The sequence below is a fragment of the Glycine max genome, chromosome 8, assembly GCF_000004515.6.
Source record: "Glycine max cultivar Williams 82 chromosome 8, Glycine_max_v4.0, whole genome shotgun sequence".
Lineage (NCBI taxonomy): Eukaryota > Viridiplantae > Streptophyta > Magnoliopsida > Fabales > Fabaceae > Glycine > Glycine max.
The window spans coordinates 10,717,814-10,736,717 of NC_038244.2; the positions used below are offsets into that span (position 1 = coordinate 10,717,814).

The window sequence follows — 18,904 nt, forward strand, 5'->3', positions numbered from 1 at the left end:
ATTATGCAAAGAAGAGAGAAAGATGTAACCGAGAGAGAGAGAGAGGTGTTTGAAGGAAATTTGAATTATATGCTTACAATTTCATTTTTTGGTATATATATATTGATAGCTAAGTAAGGTCCAAGTCAGAAATAGAGGGCTAGCAATTATTAAAATCAGCATAAAAGAAGATTGCTATTTTAATTTTTTTTTTACACCAAGAAAAAATTAATTATTTCATTCTTCATAAGACCTTTAATACAATGAGGAATTAATAGACTCAATAAAGCACACTTGACGTTTGAGAAAAAAGAAAATAATTATCGAAGATGCTAAAGAATCTAAAACACACTCTTTTAATTTTTAAAGAGGCTTAAAGATTATTTTGTAAAGAAAGATAGTTACATTATATTTTGAGAAATACTAATAACACAATCTTTTAAACACATTTTTTAACACAATATCATTATTAACTATAATTAATTAAAAATATTTTTTTTAATTTCACATCTTATTTAATAATTTATATTTTTTATTTTATAATTTCAAATAAATTTAACTAATGATAGCATATGTTAGAAGAAATATATTAAAAAATATGATTAACAATTTCTTATATTTTTACACTTCCATGATTTATATCTCTTTTTTCTTGTGAATGAAAACATCAATATCACCGTTTTTATATATAGGAAAGTACATCAATATCAACGTTAGGAATCAATACAGTACTTTTCCAATCTACATAGAGACAGTCAAAACAAAACTATATACAATGAATCGCAGATAAACTTCGAGGCAAGGCAAAGGGGAGGAGCTAACTAGCTCATGGTCAACACGGTGCAAAAAAGTAAAAAATTCACTCTTGAGATATTTCTATGAACAACTTAGTTTGAAAAGGTAGGGCCAACAATAAAATACATAAATAATATAATTCCATAGTGCCGATCCATTATATAAAGGCAATCCTGGCTCCATAAATGTACACACATCAAACACCAAAAAGTTTAAATCTTAAACTAAAACTCTATCAGCTCTCTCAATCTCAGTCTCAGACACACGCGGGCGCACATATATATATATATATATATATATATATATATATATATATATATATACTTGACTAGCTAGTAGCTAGGCATGGTTGAGCTTGGGTTAATTAGCTTAAGGGCTTTGCAATTGCCAAGACTATTGATTCTGTGTTTCTTTGTCATTTTGGGGAATTTTCACAAAGCTGAGGCCAGAATTAGACATTACAAATGGGAGGCGAAGTATGAGTTTAGGTCCCCTGATTGCTTTAAGAAGCTGGTTATTACAATCAATGGCAAAACTCCAGGACCCAGCATCCAGGCACAGGAGGGTGATACCATTATTGTTCAAGTTAACAATAGTTTAGTCACAGAAAACCTTTCCATCCACTGGCACGGGATCAGACAGGTTGGGGGCTTAATTTTCTGGTCCAAAATATAAATATTAAATAATATAGACTTTTTCTTTAATCATGTGTATGGTTTGTAACTTTGTATGTGCATGGCAGATTGGAACTCCTTGGTTTGATGGAACAGAAGGGGTAACTCAGTGTCCCATATTGCCTGGAGACACATTTATTTATCAGTTTGTTGTAGACAGGGTAAGTTATAAAAATCTAACCCACATGAGTAATTATGTTAATTCCTTATTTTTTGTTTGGTCTTCTAATCTAAATTCTAGAAATTGAAAGTAAACAGAACAAGCTATATTTGTAATCCATTCATCATAACATGAAAACAATTTATGGTATCTAATTTACTTTCACCTTTTATGTCACAGCCTGGAACATATCTTTACCACGCTCACTATGGAATACAAAGGGAAGCAGGGCTATATGGGATGATGCGGGTGGCACCCCGTGACCCTGAACCCTTTGCTTATGACCTTGACCGAAGCATTATTCTCAACGATTGGTACCACAGTAGCACTTATGAACAAGCTGCTGGATTGTCTTCAATTCCATTTCGATGGGTGGGAGAACCTCAGGTAAATATATTAACGGTTCAATTCAAAATCTACCTGGCCTCCTTTTTTCTTTTCGTTCTTTCTTCAATTGTCTATTCTTTGTGCATATTTGGTTCCTCAGTCACTTCTGATTCATGGAAAAGGAATATTCAACTGCTCTAAATCCCCAAGCTTAGGCACTGATGTTTGTGACGCATCAAAATGTTCTCCCTTTGTACAAACTGTGATCCCGGGAAAAACATACCGACTCAGAATTGCTAGTTTGACTGCTTTATCAGCACTTAGCTTCCAAATAGAGGTAATCAAATAAATGTCTTGTTTAAACAAACTTTTTCTTAAACATTATGGCAAAAGAATCCAAGAAAATAAGGAAGTAAAATAAATTAAAAGTTTAGGTAAAAGTGTTACAATTTTAATTTTGATTGAAGCTCTCTTGTGTAACTTTGGTGTAAAAGTTGATTTTAAGTGGATTTTTTAGTCCCTTTAAGTTTAATAAGCGAATTTTTTAATATTTGAAGTTTAATTCTGAAAAAGTTTTTATCTTTAAATTTTTTTAACTTCATTAATTTTAACGATAAATAACCTTTTAGAATTAAAATATAAATTTTAAGGACTAAAAAATTCACTTATTAACCATAGAGACTAAAAGAAATAAGTTTAGAAAGATTAAATGAATAATTAAAATTTTAACTTATAATAAAAGTTTAATTTATTTTCTTTTCTTATATGAGTTCTTAACTGAGAAGTTTATCATATATTGTAAAAGTGACAAAAATCATGTTATTCTTTTGCTTGTTACTTTATTCTTGGTAATTCTAATTTTGATTTATTTTTTTATTAACAAATATTAATTTTGTTAAAAATATTAATTAGAAAGATTGGAACACACAATTTCTTTTCTTCTTCTTTCTTATGTCATCCTTGGTAAGTTCAATCTTATATCTCCAATAACTTGCGATATGTTATAATGCAGGGCCATAACATGACAGTGGTTGAAGCAGATGGTCACTATGTGGAACCATTTGTGGTGAAAAACCTGTTCATATACTCTGGTGAGACCTATTCAGTTACAGTGAAAAGCGATCAAGATCCGTCAAGGAACTATTGGATAACCTCAAACGTGGTAAGCAGAAACAGAAGCACCCCAGCAGGGTTAGGCATGTTCAACTACTACCCCAACCACCCAAAACGGTCCCCTCCAACGGTTCCACCTTCTCCTCCTGCTTGGCATGACGTTGAGCCAAGGCTGGCACAAAGCTTCTCCATCAAGGCACGCCAAGGGTACATCCACAAACCCCCGACAACCTCGGACAGAGTCATAGTACTCCTCAACACGCAGAACAACATAAGCGAGTACCGCCATTGGTCAGTGAACAACGTCTCTTTCACACTCCCTCACACCCCTTACCTCATTGCCCTTAAAGAGAACATTAACGGTGCGTTTGACTCCACTCCTCCACCTGATGGCTATGACTTTGCAAACTATGACATTTTCAGTGTGGCTAGTAACGCGAATGCAACTTCTAGTAGTGGCATTTATAGACTGAAGTTCAACACCACGGTGGATATTATACTTCAAAACGCCAACACCATGACCAAAACGAATAGCGAGACACACCCGTGGCACCTTCATGGGCATGACTTTTGGGTTCTTGGGTATGGGAAGGGAAAGTTTGACGTGAACAATGACACCAAAAAATATAATTTGGAGAACCCCATTATGAAGAACACGGTTCCGGTGCACCCCTTTGGTTGGACCGCATTGAGGTTTAGGACGGATAATCCTGGAGTTTGGGCTTTTCATTGCCATATAGAGTCTCACTTCTATATGGGGATGGGAGTGGTTTTTGAAGAAGGGGTAGAGAGGGTTGGGAAGTTGCCTTCATCTATCATGGGTTGTGGTCAAACCAGAGGTTTTCACGGGCCATAATCGAACATTTTGTTTTTCCATTTCTTGGGAGAAATTGGTTTGTATTCGGTTTAATTCAATTCTTTTTGCAATGTGCCCAAAAAAATTGTCATGACATGTATTTTTTTTTTTTACCAGAAGTGTGTATGTATTATACAAATTGTGCCTTCATTAGGTTGTAAATTGTAATTGTGCTAGTAATTTCTTGATTATATATGGCAGTTGAGAAATTATTAAATATTTTTCATTTAATGTACTAATTTGTGTTTATAATCTTAAAGAATGAGATAATCAGTATTTATTTTATAAAAAAATAATCAACTAGTGAATATATTATTAAAGGTTGAAATAGGATCAACAAAATCTGTAACTTCACGGTCTCTGGCACCTGGCATCGAGTACCAACTTGCATGTATACATATATACACTGGATGTATCCCTTGCGTAATTGTTTGACTGAAAAGCCAATTACATTTGAGCTCATCTTGTATTATATCATTTTCAATATTCATAACAACTATAGTAGGTTTTGCACTTCAAAGTTAAAAATACATAACAACTATAGTAGGACAAGATCTGAACCAAGACCAAAGTTAATCTGGGATCGGCCCAACCAGAACCTAATGAAGACCAAGAAAAAGAAAAGTCTACCTGATGACTGAAAGAAAGTCTCTACGTGAGGGGAAAGGTTTATACTTTCGTAAGTGAATCCTTTATCAGTTCGGCCTTTTAGGAGAGTTTTACGTAAAAAATATGACAATGTATATTAAAATTACTTTAAAATTAGAAGTGACGACTTTTTATTATCTTAAAAAACATTATCCTTTTAACAAGTCTCTATTTTAACTAAAATTAAAAAAAAAAATGAAAGAAGAGGCAATAACACTCTAACATTTTTTTATAAGAAATTATTAAAAACTATAAGATTACGAGTTCATTAAATAAGAAACATACTCACTCAAATTTTGTAATTTTCCACAAAATTTAAACAATAATAAATAAAATACATTTAACCAAACGACTTTCAGGACGAATTAATTAATGACATGGTAAAATATCTCACAAATTAGAAGAGAAGCTTTCAAGTCAATATTAATAAGCACACTGCGATGAGAATCGAAAGTTGAGAGCAAAAGAAATAACTACCACACGGAAAATCTATTATCTGCCATAAAAAAGCTTCATTGAGTATGCATGCTATACAGTTTTAGAAAAACAAGATAATGGAAACAAGCCACCAATATTCGTGAAGTTCGAATCAACAAGTTTTTATTGAAGAACAACAGTCAACAACAGTATTGACTATGCCGTATACACAACAAACGCTCAAACTAAACAACACTCACATTTCACACCAACACACAGATTGAACTAACTACAAATGTGACAAAGTTTCACTTCAGAGAAGATGATCCATTATTCACAGGCCATGGTGGTCTTCGATCTCCACCATTGGCTTGACCTGAACCTGATCAGGCATAGGAGGCACGACGCAACTTCCACGTCCGTCAACAGCAGAGCACGTCCCTTGCGTCGTCTGCTCTGCAGAATCTGGAATATTCTCCGCTCCTTCACTGCCGCCTAAGATACTGTCATAAGCGGCAGCCACAGGATTAATATGCGGAAACGGCAAGTACACACTATGCACCACGATCTTCACGTTGCGAATCACATCCGAAACCCTAACCCTAACGTAGTTAATCCTCATTGGCGCCAAGGTCTCTCCTCCCCCTGAGGTAGTGATGAGCAGCGACTGGCCTCGCTCCAGCGTCGGCAGAGCAATTCCGACCGGAAGCTTCTCGAGATCCGCGATGGACAGGTAATGGTTTGGCACGATGTGGAACCTGACGTTGCTGATGTATGCGTGCGAACCGGAGAAGATGGAGAGGTCGTCGACGGCGAACACGGTCATGTTGTTCAGCGTCACGAGTTCCGCGTACTTCACCTTCATCGCTAGGGCGAGGATGCTGAAGCCGTTGTTGCGGAGACGAAGCATCGCGTCTCGGAGCATCAGGCGCATCATAGCAGCAGGCTGCGCCGTGGGGCTGTTGGAGTGGTGGAGATGATGCCGAGCGTGACCGGATGGGTGATCTGGATGGAACGGAAACGAGAGCGAGTTCATTCTCTCCACGTCGCAAGAGAACGGAGATAACGGAGAGACGAAGCCTTGAAGACCGTGAACCACGACCATGCCGTTGTTGAACAGATCCGGTTGCGTGATCTCGACGCCTCCGACGAAGACCTTCGCCAAAGAAGAAACAAAATAACTAAAACACTACTGAAAAACACCTTCGCCGCGCGCGGTGTTGTTCGTGGAAATATATAACTGAAAAAATTAAACTCTAGAGAAAATAAAACTGATTCTAACTATGAGTTAACATATGAGGAATACCTTCGCGGCGGTGTTGTTCGTGTTCCGATGGAGCGTATCGGAGGTTACGGTGATGCAATGGCCTGGACTCAAGGTCTCGATCTTAGTGCCGAAAGCGAGTTTCCGGAGATAATCGATGGTGAAGAGGCCGGGAACGATGTGTTCGCGAAGGAGGTTCGGAACGGAGCAAGAGAAGCATGTGCGGAGAGAGGCGTCGGAGGGAGCAAAAATAGTGGAAGGACCGGTCCAGGCTGCGGAACCAGTGGTAGCGGTGTCGGAGAGCGACGGCGCCGCCGTTGCGAGCTGGTGGAAGCCGAGGTGAGACAAGATCGGAGGAAGGAGCGCGGTGTGGGAGAAGAATGAGTGTTCATGGATAGCGGGCGGAGGCGGTGGAGGAGTTGAGTGAGCGAGGGGAGCTTCGAATCCTTCGGTGGTGGCGGTGATCATGTGGCCGCAGAGAATGAGGGTGAAGGAGATGGCGAAGAGGAGGGCGAATCGGCGAGGGAAAGAGGAGTTTTCCATGGTGGAGAGGAAATTGCAGAAGTGATGATTCGATTTCAGAGTGAATATAATAGCGGGAAATGAAGCGAGTGAGGGAGGGAACGCAACGGCTTTGAGAAGTTCGTTAGTTACGTGGTTGATAGAGGTCAGAACGTTGTTGATTTTTTTATTAATTAATAATTAATAATTATTTGTATTCTGGGCTTTGGCCCAACTAAGTTTTGTAGCCCAAAAAAAATGAAGATATTTTAGTAATAAAGAAAATGAAAAAAGAGAGCGTTAATTGTTGGCTGAAGGTGGACCCATGGCTGGGTTTGATATCCTGAGCGAGCCATAGAAAGAGTTGAATTAATAGAGATACAGATAACGTGAAACTGAAAGGAAAATGGCACTCTCAGTCTCCTCACCCTCATGCGTACGCGTTCCTTCATGTTTTTGGAAACCAAATGGCAAGAGTTGCAAAGAGCGTACTAAGGTTTCATGTGCAGCTCACAATGATAATAAGAATCCGTTGGTTGGAATCGGTATTGGGGTTGTAACGTCTTGTGTGATGGGTTTAACTGCATTGGATGCGGACGCCACGAGAATCGAATACTACGCAACAGTGGCAGAGCCTTTGTGTGAGTACAACTATGTTAAGTCTGGCCTCGGCTACTGCGATATTGCTGAGGGCTTCGGTGACGAAGCTCCACTGGGTGAGCTTATCAATGTTAGTTACTCACTCACTTTCAGCATGCAAACATGTTTCTTAGTTCGTTTGTTATGAATGAATGCTATATATATTTATACACTACAGGTTCACTATACTGCGAGATTCGCTGATGGGATAGTATTCGATAGCAGCTATAAACGTGCTAGACCTCTCACCATGCGCATTGGTGTGGGCAAGGTATACAATTCTTTTTATCCTAAAGTATTTTCTAACATCGTTTTGCCATGTTGTAACTTATCAGAGTGTATCAATCGATTCCAGGTAATCAAGGGACTGGATCAGGGGATTTTAGGGGGTGAAGGAGTACCTCCAATGCGGATAGGTACCAATTTTAATTTTGGAGCATTTTAAGATTCTTTAATCATGATTCATAATTTTCTAGTCCCTTTATAGACTTTCTAATTTACCTTTTTTACCCAGGTGGGAAACGCAAACTGCAGATTCCTCCGCACTTAGCATATGGCCCTGAACCTGCAGGGTGCTTCTCAGGTTATGTTTCATCGCACTTTGGAAATTGCTATATCATCTAATTTAGTCTTATACAAGGAAATACTCTTTTTCGCCAATCCGCAACACCTATAAAGTAGTAGAATAGACACCAGAGAGAAGGGAGAAATCATTTTTCATTGCTTAATTTTTATATTTTATCACAGGGGGCATGCATTTTCTAGTTCATTACTTGAGTTTTGGATAAGTGTATTATGAATGTTATCAAAAGATGCCTTAAATTTGTGAGATTTTGACATGCTTGTCACTGATTCAATAGGTGACTGCAATATACCCGCCAATGCCACTCTTCTGTATGATATTAATTTTGTTGAGGTTTATTCGGGGAACAGATCAAAGTGAAGTCAGTCAAAACTGGTCAGATACATATATACATATGAACCACAGATGGATGGGGTGAGTTTCAAGATCTCCTTAGAATATTTATGTTCTTAAAATAACGGTTGAAATGATAGTTAAATCATTCATACTGTTGTGTTCAGATTACTTTGTGTATGCTTGTCCCCTAAACTTGTTGGTTTTCTTTCCTTATATATTGTTGTGTTCAGATTACTTTCTTTCCTTATTGTCGTGAATAAAAACATACACTAAGGGTAAAATTTACAACATGTTGTTTAATGACCGGGTGATATTTAAGAATTAAGATTATATATATGTTTAATGGCAGGTACAAGTAGGCCAGCGTATTTATAAATTTATATATCTTCTTATAGTAACATATAAGGGGGAAATGATGATAGTGACACTTACTGTATGCTGTCTTTTTATCTCTGGCCTGAATTATCTAAATTAGGTATAATTCTAATTTCTTATGTATAGTTTAGAGCAATGAAATGGACATTTTGCTAGAGAATATGGATCAACTTGTTTGGCAGAATCTTCTTCCTGATTACAACTACCTCAAGTTACTGTTCCTGGTTAGTGGAGTTGTACATGATTGACCTGGATATCCCTTTTGAGAGTAATGAGCAATCCTTCCTGGTGATATATATTAAGATAATTCATGTGTATCTCTGCACATGACATGCGAACAGTTTGTGCATCTTTAGTGTAAATGTAATTTTCAATACTGCTCTGAATGATAAAAAATTGTTAATTCTTCATTTGATAAATGCCTGTCTCTAATACGTGATATGCTTTACCCTTTTCACCTTCCTGTCTGAAATAGGCATGGCTCTACATGCTTAGAGCAGTAAAATGCAAAGGGAGAATCATAATTTCAAAAGATTAACAGGATTAGCAGTTAAACGTGTTCAAATATGATTTCTATGCTGAATTGATTAATCACCCGTTTGCAGGTAATTCATCTAAAGTTAGAAATATGTTCATAAAGATATCCTAATTTGTAATTTTCTCAAATGCAAATTGTGCTCCTGTGTCTGGTTCAATTTATTAGGTTAATTAGCCCAGGCACACACTAGCTAACTCAGTGACCGTGGCTTGATCTTAGTGATTCACTAGGTCATAAGCATGGCCCTCCCGAACTAAAATTTCTTCTTTTTTTGAACAACAATAGTTCATTGTGAATACATTTGGATCGTAATTAGACCTTTATACGTTTATACAAGTAGCGCAAATTTTAAATCTAAAATTTATGTCTCTCCATTTTGGAAATGCCAAATAAAAGTTACAGCACCCCAATCTTGTGCTCACCAGTTGGTATGATTGACTAGTTTTGATATTGGTAAGCATATATGGATTGTTTCAACCTTAAACACTTGTACATATCCGTATCCGTATGTTGCACCGTTGAATATCTTCTTACAAATGATGACGTTTGGTGTGGTGATAATAATAATGATGATGAGAATAATCATCTGCATAATTCAGTTAAATCCTCTATAGTCTATACTATCCCGAGGTTGCATGTGCCTTTACACTTTGTGAGGATCTGGTAAAGGGAGAGGGAAACGGAAAAAGTAAAGCCGATTCTTGCCTCACGTTAATTGAGAGGAAAAGGATATGCCTTCCTTGAGCATCATTGTTCCTCTTTGCTCCAGCTTCTTCTGGGAACCAAGCGTATTTTTGGAATTGAGTTTAAATTATGTATGCATTTTCAACAATAGCCCCAATGCCAATGCATACTGTCAATGTTTCTTTTTTGGTGATAAGGGGGGTCCAAATGCTCCGGAATGCCACTGTTAATGTATATTATAGTCTACAAGAAAATGTTCAATGCCTGTAACTGCGAGCAATTGAGTATTTTAACAGTATATTCTTCGTCCTTTCTTTGACTTCATTTATAGCATTTTTTTTTCACCCTCCACCTCCACTACTAATACGTATTTGCTACTTTTCTCTTTAACTCCAAGCACGCAAACAGAAAAATTAAAAACTTAAATTACAAGCAGACATTGTTTTTATTCACCATTATTTCACCCTTACCGGCTTAATTCACTTATATGATTGTTATGAATTTTGATGTTTTACTCCCAAACCGGTTTCATTTACGGTAGAAAGAAAAGAAGGCCATAGCCACAAAAAAACAATATCATATTTATATCTCAAGGTCAAGGTCAAGGCCCACCGAAACTACCTACTGCTAACCTACAAGGAGGCAAGTACAGTGTACAATCTGGAACACTGAAGCAAAAAAATAGAAAAACAATGATCACAGCAACGTCTCTTCTCATCTTTTTATGTAAAAACCAAAAAAGAAGACAACACTCCAGGAAAGCAACAAGAACTTGAAAATAGAGCAGAACAAAAAAAAAACACTGCATTAAAATTTGAAAATTTACAGTGCTATGAGAAAAAGCATATCTTTTTTTTGTCTACATGATAGAGCATGCATTTGGGTTATCATCACTGAACATGGTGATGTAAGGGTCTTCATATCTTGTGATGATTCCAGTGTGAGCAGGGGCCTCCACTCTCCTCACATAACCAGGAGGAGCCTTCTTGTCATAAGAAGGAACTGCATATGGATGAGCCACCAAGTTGTAAGGCACATAGGGCCAAATCTCAGCCTTCTTCCCTGTTGATTTCGCCTTCTTCAGCACCTTGTTTGGTTCAACATACCCAGTTACTGTCACTTTCTGCTGTTTTCGGTTTATCTCCACAGATTTCACCCCTGCAATAATTAATCAACATTTCATTTCATCATCTTCATGTTGAATAACAGTACTGATAAATGCATTGTAGATCATGACAACAATTTATGTCACTCACCACTTAGTGAGGAGAGAGCGTTCTTGACCTTAAGCTCACAACCATCACAATCCATTCTCACCTTTAGCTCCACGGTTTGGAACTGCTTCTTCTTCTTCTTGTGGTGGTGGTGGCCACTGCCCATTAGATCAGACAAGTACTCCAGTGTGCCTCCAACTCCCATTTCTGAATGTTTAGAAGTGAAAAAAAAAAGTGGAGAAGGCTTGTCAATGTAATTTATAATATGATATGAATGTGAATATAGGAACAAGGTTGATTGGTGAACTAAACTTGTTGAATGTGTCCCAAAGAACTTTAATTGGGAGGAGTTGAGTAAAGGTGGTGTTTGATGAGAGTGAAGCAAGGGAGCATACATATATATATATATATATATATATATATATATATATATATATATATATATATATATATATATATATATATATATAGCACATAGATTGATCATTTTCTAACTTTGTACAATGTTTTTTACAACATTATTATTATTATTATTTTATATCTCTCTGTCCCTTTAATTATCTTATCCGAGACTCTTTTCTGAAACAAAAAAGAAGTAGTTGCATCGAACTTACTTTCTTTCTTAAAAAATAAATGGATTCGTTCCTTACCTTCTAATAATAATAATAAATAAAAAAACGTTGCTCTGCTCTGCGCTGTGGAGAAGTTACATACTACGTTCGAGATCTTTTACTTACAGGGAGTCACAGACCTACATGCAGCCTACTTATAGAGACGTTTAATCAGATTCAAACAGAGGAAAGATCGTGGCCCCCACAACACCGGAAAATAAAACACTTCATCGTACCCCCAGATTTTGCCTTCGACAGATATTATTTCCTTACGATAACCTGAAAACAATACATTGCTGGCTGATATTTATTAATTAATTCTAGTTCATAAAATGGGTTCTCTCATCAATATGTAAATAGTTTAAGTAAAACTGATGTTCCAGAGGAGTTGGAGTACCCTGAATGAAAAAAAAATAAAAATAGTTGAGATGAGAGAATTAATAAAGATAATTAGATTTTTTTAAAATGACAATAATTGCCAAATTTTGTAATATTATACCAATATCATGATAATAAAAAAATAATTCTCTTAATTCTTAACATAAAAAGAAGAGGATTCTTACCGGAGAAAATTTAAACCATAGTGCCCTTTTAAAAAGGAAATATTCTGTGAAAAAAGTAAAAATGGCCAGCCTTACATGCCGCGCCCTTCTTAAAAGCCTAGAAGAAAAATAAATTCAACTTCTTTACATTTTATAAAATAAAATAGCATATATAATAATTAATTAAAAAATGAATTTAGTACATATATACTGAAGAAAATTACACAGTTAATTAATCATAAGTTACTTTTAATATAATTTTTAATATAATTATCATAAAAATCAATAAATTTGTGATATGATAATCATTTGTAATTGAAGGATATTGCATGTATTATATGTTCTTTTATCTCAATTACACTGCAATTCACTCCACGTTAAAGCCAATGAAGTTGACAACCAAATACACATTATATTTTGATACCCTATAGAATATCTTTGGCTCTTGATGCAAATGTCGGATCACATTTGCGTTTTTTTTTCGTGAATACCATGGTTGACGAAATGCTTGATGTCTATATTATTCTTGCTTTCAGCGCACACTGAATTCATCATCTTCATAAGTTGAATACCACTACAGAGCTGTTATGTTACGATTCAGTATAATTAGCAATGAGGGCAAGAGTTGAGTTATTAATTTCAAATGATTCATTATACTTTACAAAGTTGTTTTTGTAACAAATTCTTGGTCAATGACAGAAGCCACGAACGCGTTTGGTTGGGAGCATTCATACACAGCACAGCTGTTGCGAGGTGTTGTTGCACAATTATGAATTCAAAAACGAGTATTTAAATCATTTTAATCCAACAATCTGAGGAAGTCTACTGTTTTGGAAGGTTCTTTGATCCCCCTTCTCAGCCCAAAAAAAAAACGCATCTTTAATTTTTTTGGTTCTTAAGGTTTAATTGGAGAAAAGGAAAGGATCAGTGGTTTGATAAAATTGCTTCCCTTTCTTATATATTGATTGATATTTGATCATTGTTATCGAGAGTGAAAAAGGCTCTCATGTAGTTTGCTTAAATTATTCAATTAATTAATTTCTAATAATTTTGGTCTAACGAAGGAGGGTTGGAAAAAAATCATATTAAGAATCAAATCAAAGGCAAGTATGATGAGATTTATAATAACTTATAAATCAAATAGACCGATGAGGATTAGGTAATTTGCACAAGGTCATAAGTTTTATTCATTCTAATCTTATTGTTGTTATTGTATTAAAAAAATATAACTAGTTATTTTAATTAGGGGGGAAATACAATAAAACTAATTAATTAGTTATTCTAAATTTAAGTTTTTTTTTAAATAGCATATCTTTTAATATCTATACTATATTTTGAATAATGTGTTAAACTAAGAATCTCCTGTCCGTTACTATGGTTTCTCTCGTCAAAAACGGGAGAAACTAAGGGGAAAAATTAATCAGTTTGTTTGCACTTAATTTACAAGTACATCATTACAAACTTAACCTCTTTTTTTTTTCTTTTCTTTTGGCTTTCCTGTTACCTATTTTACTAGTTTCAATAATTGGTTTCCATATATAGAACTATATAACACTGTTACCCTTTTATTTATTTATTCATGTCGCTGGACTCATAGCATGTCCTGATGCCTGTCTCTTAAAACTTTCGAACACATAATAACATACATAATAACAAATGGATAAATAAGACATAATAAATGTACGTAGCATGTCGTTTTCTCTGTTTGGTTTTGTCCTCTTACAGCTATTATGGCAGTAGATATCCATTTGAATGCATGTGATTTAACAAAGCCCCATTCTTTTCACCAACCCCATGAACATATCTTTCCTCTCAATCATACACTCCCATGCATGTATTACTACAGTGATAGACTCTACTCTAGTATATGACTGGTCACTTAGTCTATTATTTGATGGATCAATATACCTAAAATAAACATTTCTTCAAAAGTGTCGATGCACTAATGAAATTGTTGCCTCCACCTAAAAGATAGATAGTGGATACATATGGACAAAGCCATCACTATAGTAAGTCCTGGTTATTCTTTCTCCAAAATAAATGGCTCATAGTTTGGGAGGATTAAGACTTGGTGGAGAATTGAATTGAATGTTGTAGGTTTAAGTTGTGAAAACATCAACGAAAAAAATATTGTGAAAACATCTTATAATATATAAAATGAATTATTTCATTGAGTTGAATAACTTGTATGAATTATTATAAATCTTTTTAATATGATTTGAGTTCAATTTATATAAAAAAAAAACTAAAACCGATAACCTTTGAAGTCTTATTAGAGTGAGTATCCATGAAAATTAATCATGGTTCTGTGGAAAAAGTGATGAATAATAAAAGAAAAAGATCATTATTTTTTATTTTCTTTTGTGTACAAAAAGTCTGATTGGGATTAGAACATATAACCTCATCATTCATCATTTGATAAAATAAAGTAAAATGACTAATAGTTAAGTTTAAAAACTAAAATAGTTTTTTTATAATTTCAAAAAATTAAATTAATTAGTAATATTTATATCTTCAAGTACTATATTTTCTTTTCTCTCTAGCATAAAGAGCGGGGTGGTAGGGGCAACCATGGTTTTGGTGCTAGATAAATAATCTCTGTTTTCATAAGAAAAATAAAATAAAATTATCCTCTTGTTTATTAGCTTTGATTAGTCAATTATGCTTTTTAACGAAAGCTAACATAACAGCAACTTTCATTGCTTATATATATTTTTTCAGACGGGATCCAAATGAAGCAATTAATTGAATAATTTAACCAAACTGCATGAGAACCTTTTCACTTCAAAGCAACACTGCACAGAAAGTTCTCACTTTTGGGAAAAGTAGGATGCAAAGAGAAAGGCAAACAAAAAAATAAATAAAAACTAAACCAATGAACTCATAGCATATGGTAGCTAGCTAGGTGGGAACTCAGAAGAGAAACAAGTATCATAACACCAGAACATCAATGCAATCTTAATTTTAGTGGCAGAAATATAAAACATTAGCCACTAGCTAGAGGTGGATTAACTGTGACATACGCTAAAAAATTTAGCATAAACTATATATAAGCACGTGTTTTTGAAATCAAAGTAACAAACACAGATGTCAACATTTTGACGTCCCTCATAGCCAGCTTTTAGGTGGGAGCATGAACCGTTCAAATTAACCTCAAGGACAACAACAATAACAAATTAAACTTTATTATTATTATTATTATTATTACTACAATGATAATGTGAAGAAGAAGAACCTATAGTTTTGTAAAGATCAAACCAATTATATGTTCTTATCGGGTTCTCTATTGATGATGATTTTCTCTTGAACAGAAAAAAAAAAAAAAAAAAAACCTTTGGAATGCAGTGCCTAGAATGGCATATTGACATGTGGGGATAGGATATTAGCAATTACTTGTTCATATATCTTTTGGATGTTCGTGTTTGAAGGAAACAGGAAGAGTACTAACAAGGGAAAGCTGCATCAAGCTTTTTGTATTTTATTTTCTTCTTTTTGGATTCTATATTCTTATTATGAGAAAAAGGAACTACTTTAGGAAATGGGGATGGAAGGTGCAGCTAAAGGCTGCATCAAGAAGTGTTTTGTTTTCTCTTCCCAATCCCCTCCCAGAACGATCACTTAATTACACACTTGTTTAGAAAAATCAAGTTTGAACGTCTTTTTTTTTCTCATACTTTTCTTAACATCGTGTGCTAAATTAGGATAAAGTATAGGGGAAAAAAGTATTGAAATGTATTTTTTTTCTTCTTCATTATATTGTACTTTATTCTTCCTCAGCTTTGATAAGTATCATGTTCCTTAAGAATGAGGCCTCGTCCTGGTTCAATAAGATCAACTCTTTTTTCATAATTTTTTTTGCTTAAAATTAATAATTCCATTCTTTAAACTTTTTTAAAATTATTTAACCATATGCATCTCTTTAATAAATTATTTTATTTCTTTTATTCCCTGCCAAACAATCTAAAAAATTATTTTACTTTTACTCTTTAATTTTTTTTCTTCCATTTTCTTTTCCTTTACTTTTTTTTTCTTTCACTTTTTGCCCCTAAACTAACACATCCTAACAATGTAAAAGTTTTTTCTTACACGACTACGATATTATCTAATCTGGATAGCTATATGTGATAATATTCTCAATTTTGTAATATTTACTTTTAAAAATCATATATAAAATGACACAGTTAGTAGACAGTGTAAAAATATTTATACTAAGTAATGTATCAAACTTATAAATTCTAAAATATATGTATATGAAACGATAAAAATGAATAATTAAATGTAAAGTAATTATATATATGAAACATGATTTGATATTAAAATCATACAACCGTAATTTAATTTATTCCGTCCTTTCTGTCTTTTAAAGGTCAGAACTCAGAATGAGTAATAACACCTTAGCATGCAGTAGCATCTTCATGAGTGAAAATGGAAAAATACAAGTCAACATCACATATATATCTATAACGTGTGTAAATGGTGCCCTCAATCTCAGGTCATAATCAAATTGCGAAACGCATTCAAGTTGGTTCAATGGGTTTTTTTTTTTTAAGACTGTTCAATGGTTATTTGTTCCCTCTTAAATGTTGTGAACCAGTTGTCCAATGAATCATTTTGGTTATGGAAGAAACAAAATAAAAATACACGTAAAGTTCAGCTGGCACGCAATATTAAACAGAATTAGGTGAGAGTATAACGCAATGCAATATTCATGGATTCGCTAATGGTCACAATCGGGTTTTCCTTTCTAGGATCATCATTCGGATTTGCCCTCTATTATACATAATGAACTCCTCAATTTGTCACATTTCATGCTTTTGTCAAAACCACAACATGGATCCATGCTTTTGTCACATTAGGATTCATTTGATGCATCATATCATATACTCCTATAATACAATAAAAAACAATGTCATTCTAGCAGTGTTTTTCTCGCCCAAATATGTCACACCACGTATATGGTATTTGCTCACCATGTTTGCTGCCTTTGTGTTATGAGTGGAAAGAAAGTTTATACTTCGTTAATTAATTCTTTAGTTGATAACGGCTAAATAATAGTGAATTAATAGTGAAAAATCGGTCTCAAATTAACTTAGAATTAATTATTTAGCAGTTATTTATGCTTCAATTTGAAAAAATTTAATTAATTTCGAATTTTGATCGCAGATATAAAAATTGAAGGTGTAACAAGCAAAAAGGACAGAAAAATTGAAGAAAAGAAGAAAATTTGAAGAGGGCTCAGCCCAATACGCGTGCTCAGCGCGCGTCACGGGCTAAGCGGGCCAGGAAGTATACGCGCTAACGCGGGGTGTCGCGCTAAGCGCGCCTACAAAGGCCCAAAGCCCACTTCAACAGCTATAAATAGAGAGCTAGTGGACAGAAGACACCACCACAGAACTCCTCTCCTAGGGGTTTCATCTACTCCCTTTCTTTTACCCCCTTCTCATTGTAAAACCCTCATGGAGCATTTCAAGAGTTTCTCATTGTAAAACCCTCATGGAGCATTTCAAGAGTTATCTCGGACCTTATTTTCTGTTAGGGTTTAGTCTACTCGGAGAGGGTAAAGCCTAATTAGGGGTAAGGAATGAATACTTAATCTGTTTTAAGGGTTAGGCCACTCGGGAGAGGGTAAAGCCTAATTAGGAATAAAGAATGAATGCGTGAATCGGTTTTAAAGGGTTAGGCCACTCGGGAGAGGGTAACGCTTAATAGAACAATAAAAGAAAGAAATCATAGGGCTCGCATTGACCCAATGTCCATGCTTTAGCAAACATCTAGAATGTAATCTTAATGCATCTTAGTTATTGAGTTTTCGCAAAAGGGCATTTGGAAGATAGGTAATTGAGGTAGGCTTGTGATCATGAGGCATCGGGGACAAGTAGATGGATAGATGTGGGGCAAAATTAGTTCATTGGTATTGATAACACACAAATCCAAAATTCATATATCTAGGCTAATTAAACTTGTCAGGTTTTAGCGATTTTAATATATAGATTTTATTTCCTATTTTTATTGTTGGTTTTCTTAGAAGTAGTTGTTCATTATCGTACTGCTGTTGGGTTTTAGGAGTAAGTATTTAGATTTAGTAGATTTAGATTTTATTTGAATTTCGTAGAGGTAGTTATCTTTATCACAAATTAAATATTCTAATCTAAGTGTAAACAAAGTCCATGTGGATTCGACATTCGGACTTCCGAGAACTTGTGACGATTTGGTACACTTACCAACGAGTTAACACAAGTCTATTTACCTAAAATGTCTAATGTTAAAGACGACTACCATCTGTCTCAAAGCGTAAGTGCCGTCTCTTTTTAAATTGCCTAATAGGATAGTAATTTATTATTGTTTGGAATCCCTCAACAGACACAACATTAGCAATCCAATCCGTGATAAGTTATTCATATTAAAAGTTGAACAACAAAAATCCATCAAAATAATTTCAATATTATATATTAATTTTTAGGGAAGTATGTACTAATCTCTCTAAAAGTTATCTTAAATTACGTAAGTTGTTACCAAAAAAATGGCATAAGAGGGGGAAAAAAAGATAAATCACTTTGGAAGTCCATCCACACCCACCTGATTGCCATAGAATACGAACTCTGGATTTTAAATTGGTATAATCAAAATGAAAAATCAAATTAAAATTTG

The 18,904-nt window shown here is 34.7% G+C and overlaps 4 protein-coding genes and 1 long non-coding RNA gene across 8 annotated transcripts; 3 read left to right on the plus strand and 2 right to left on the minus strand.

Moving 5' to 3' along the window:
* Nucleotides 1-978: 978 nt before the first annotated feature.
* Nucleotides 979-4,119, plus strand: B13-1-1 (syringolide-induced protein B13-1-1). The gene is made up of 5 exons (NM_001361046.2): nucleotides 979-1,416; nucleotides 1,517-1,609; nucleotides 1,789-1,995; nucleotides 2,096-2,272; nucleotides 2,948-4,119. The coding sequence occupies exons 1-5, from the start codon at nucleotides 1,120-1,122 to the stop codon at nucleotides 3,902-3,904; spliced, it is 1,731 nt and encodes a 576-aa protein (NP_001347975.2). The 5' UTR covers nucleotides 979-1,119; the 3' UTR covers nucleotides 3,905-4,119.
* Nucleotides 4,120-5,303: 1,184 nt separating this feature from the next.
* Nucleotides 5,304-6,776, minus strand: LOC100793476 (fasciclin-like arabinogalactan protein 21). The gene is made up of 2 exons (XM_003532793.5): nucleotides 6,276-6,776; nucleotides 5,304-6,125 (listed from the first exon to the last, which is right to left on the minus strand). Exons 1-2 carry the CDS (start codon nucleotides 6,774-6,776, stop codon nucleotides 5,304-5,306), a joined length of 1,323 nt encoding a protein of 440 aa, XP_003532841.1.
* Nucleotides 6,777-7,070: 294 nt separating this feature from the next.
* Nucleotides 7,071-9,101, plus strand: LOC100500547 (photosynthetic NDH subunit of lumenal location 4-like). 3 transcript variants are annotated; one of them, XR_415342.4, is made up of 6 exons: nucleotides 7,071-7,464; nucleotides 7,552-7,644; nucleotides 7,729-7,789; nucleotides 7,888-7,956; nucleotides 8,234-8,370; nucleotides 8,799-9,086. XR_415342.4 is itself a non-coding variant. In NM_001369122.1 (5 exons), exons 1-5 carry the CDS (start codon nucleotides 7,141-7,143, stop codon nucleotides 8,314-8,316), a joined length of 630 nt encoding a protein of 209 aa, NP_001356051.1. In that variant the 5' UTR covers nucleotides 7,072-7,140; the 3' UTR covers nucleotides 8,317-8,580. The 3 variants fall into 3 exon arrangements, 1 of the variants encoding a protein (NP_001356051.1); NR_160968.1 differs by having other exon boundaries at nucleotides 7,072-7,464; nucleotides 8,794-9,101; NM_001369122.1 differs by lacking the exon at nucleotides 8,799-9,086 and having other exon boundaries at nucleotides 7,072-7,464; nucleotides 8,234-8,580.
* Nucleotides 9,102-10,449: 1,348 nt separating this feature from the next.
* LOC100776974 (heavy metal-associated isoprenylated plant protein 23) lies at nucleotides 10,450-11,978 on the minus strand. 2 transcript variants are annotated; one of them, XM_003531318.5, is made up of 3 exons: nucleotides 11,754-11,978; nucleotides 11,146-11,310; nucleotides 10,450-11,047 (listed from the first exon to the last, which is right to left on the minus strand). In XM_003531318.5, the coding sequence occupies exons 2-3, from the start codon at nucleotides 11,306-11,308 to the stop codon at nucleotides 10,749-10,751; spliced, it is 462 nt and encodes a 153-aa protein (XP_003531366.1). In that variant the 5' UTR covers nucleotides 11,309-11,310; nucleotides 11,754-11,978; the 3' UTR covers nucleotides 10,450-10,748. The 2 variants fall into 2 exon arrangements, with proteins under 2 accessions (XP_003531366.1, XP_003531367.1); XM_003531319.4 differs by lacking the exon at nucleotides 11,754-11,978 and having other exon boundaries at nucleotides 11,146-11,492.
* A 739-nt stretch (nucleotides 11,979-12,717) lies between these two features.
* On the plus strand, nucleotides 12,718-13,229 carry LOC121175297 (uncharacterized). The gene is made up of 2 exons (XR_005892558.1): nucleotides 12,718-12,880; nucleotides 12,956-13,229. It is a non-coding gene; the product is annotated as an uncharacterized lncRNA (long non-coding RNA).
* The last annotated feature ends 5,675 nt before the right edge of the window (nucleotides 13,230-18,904 follow it).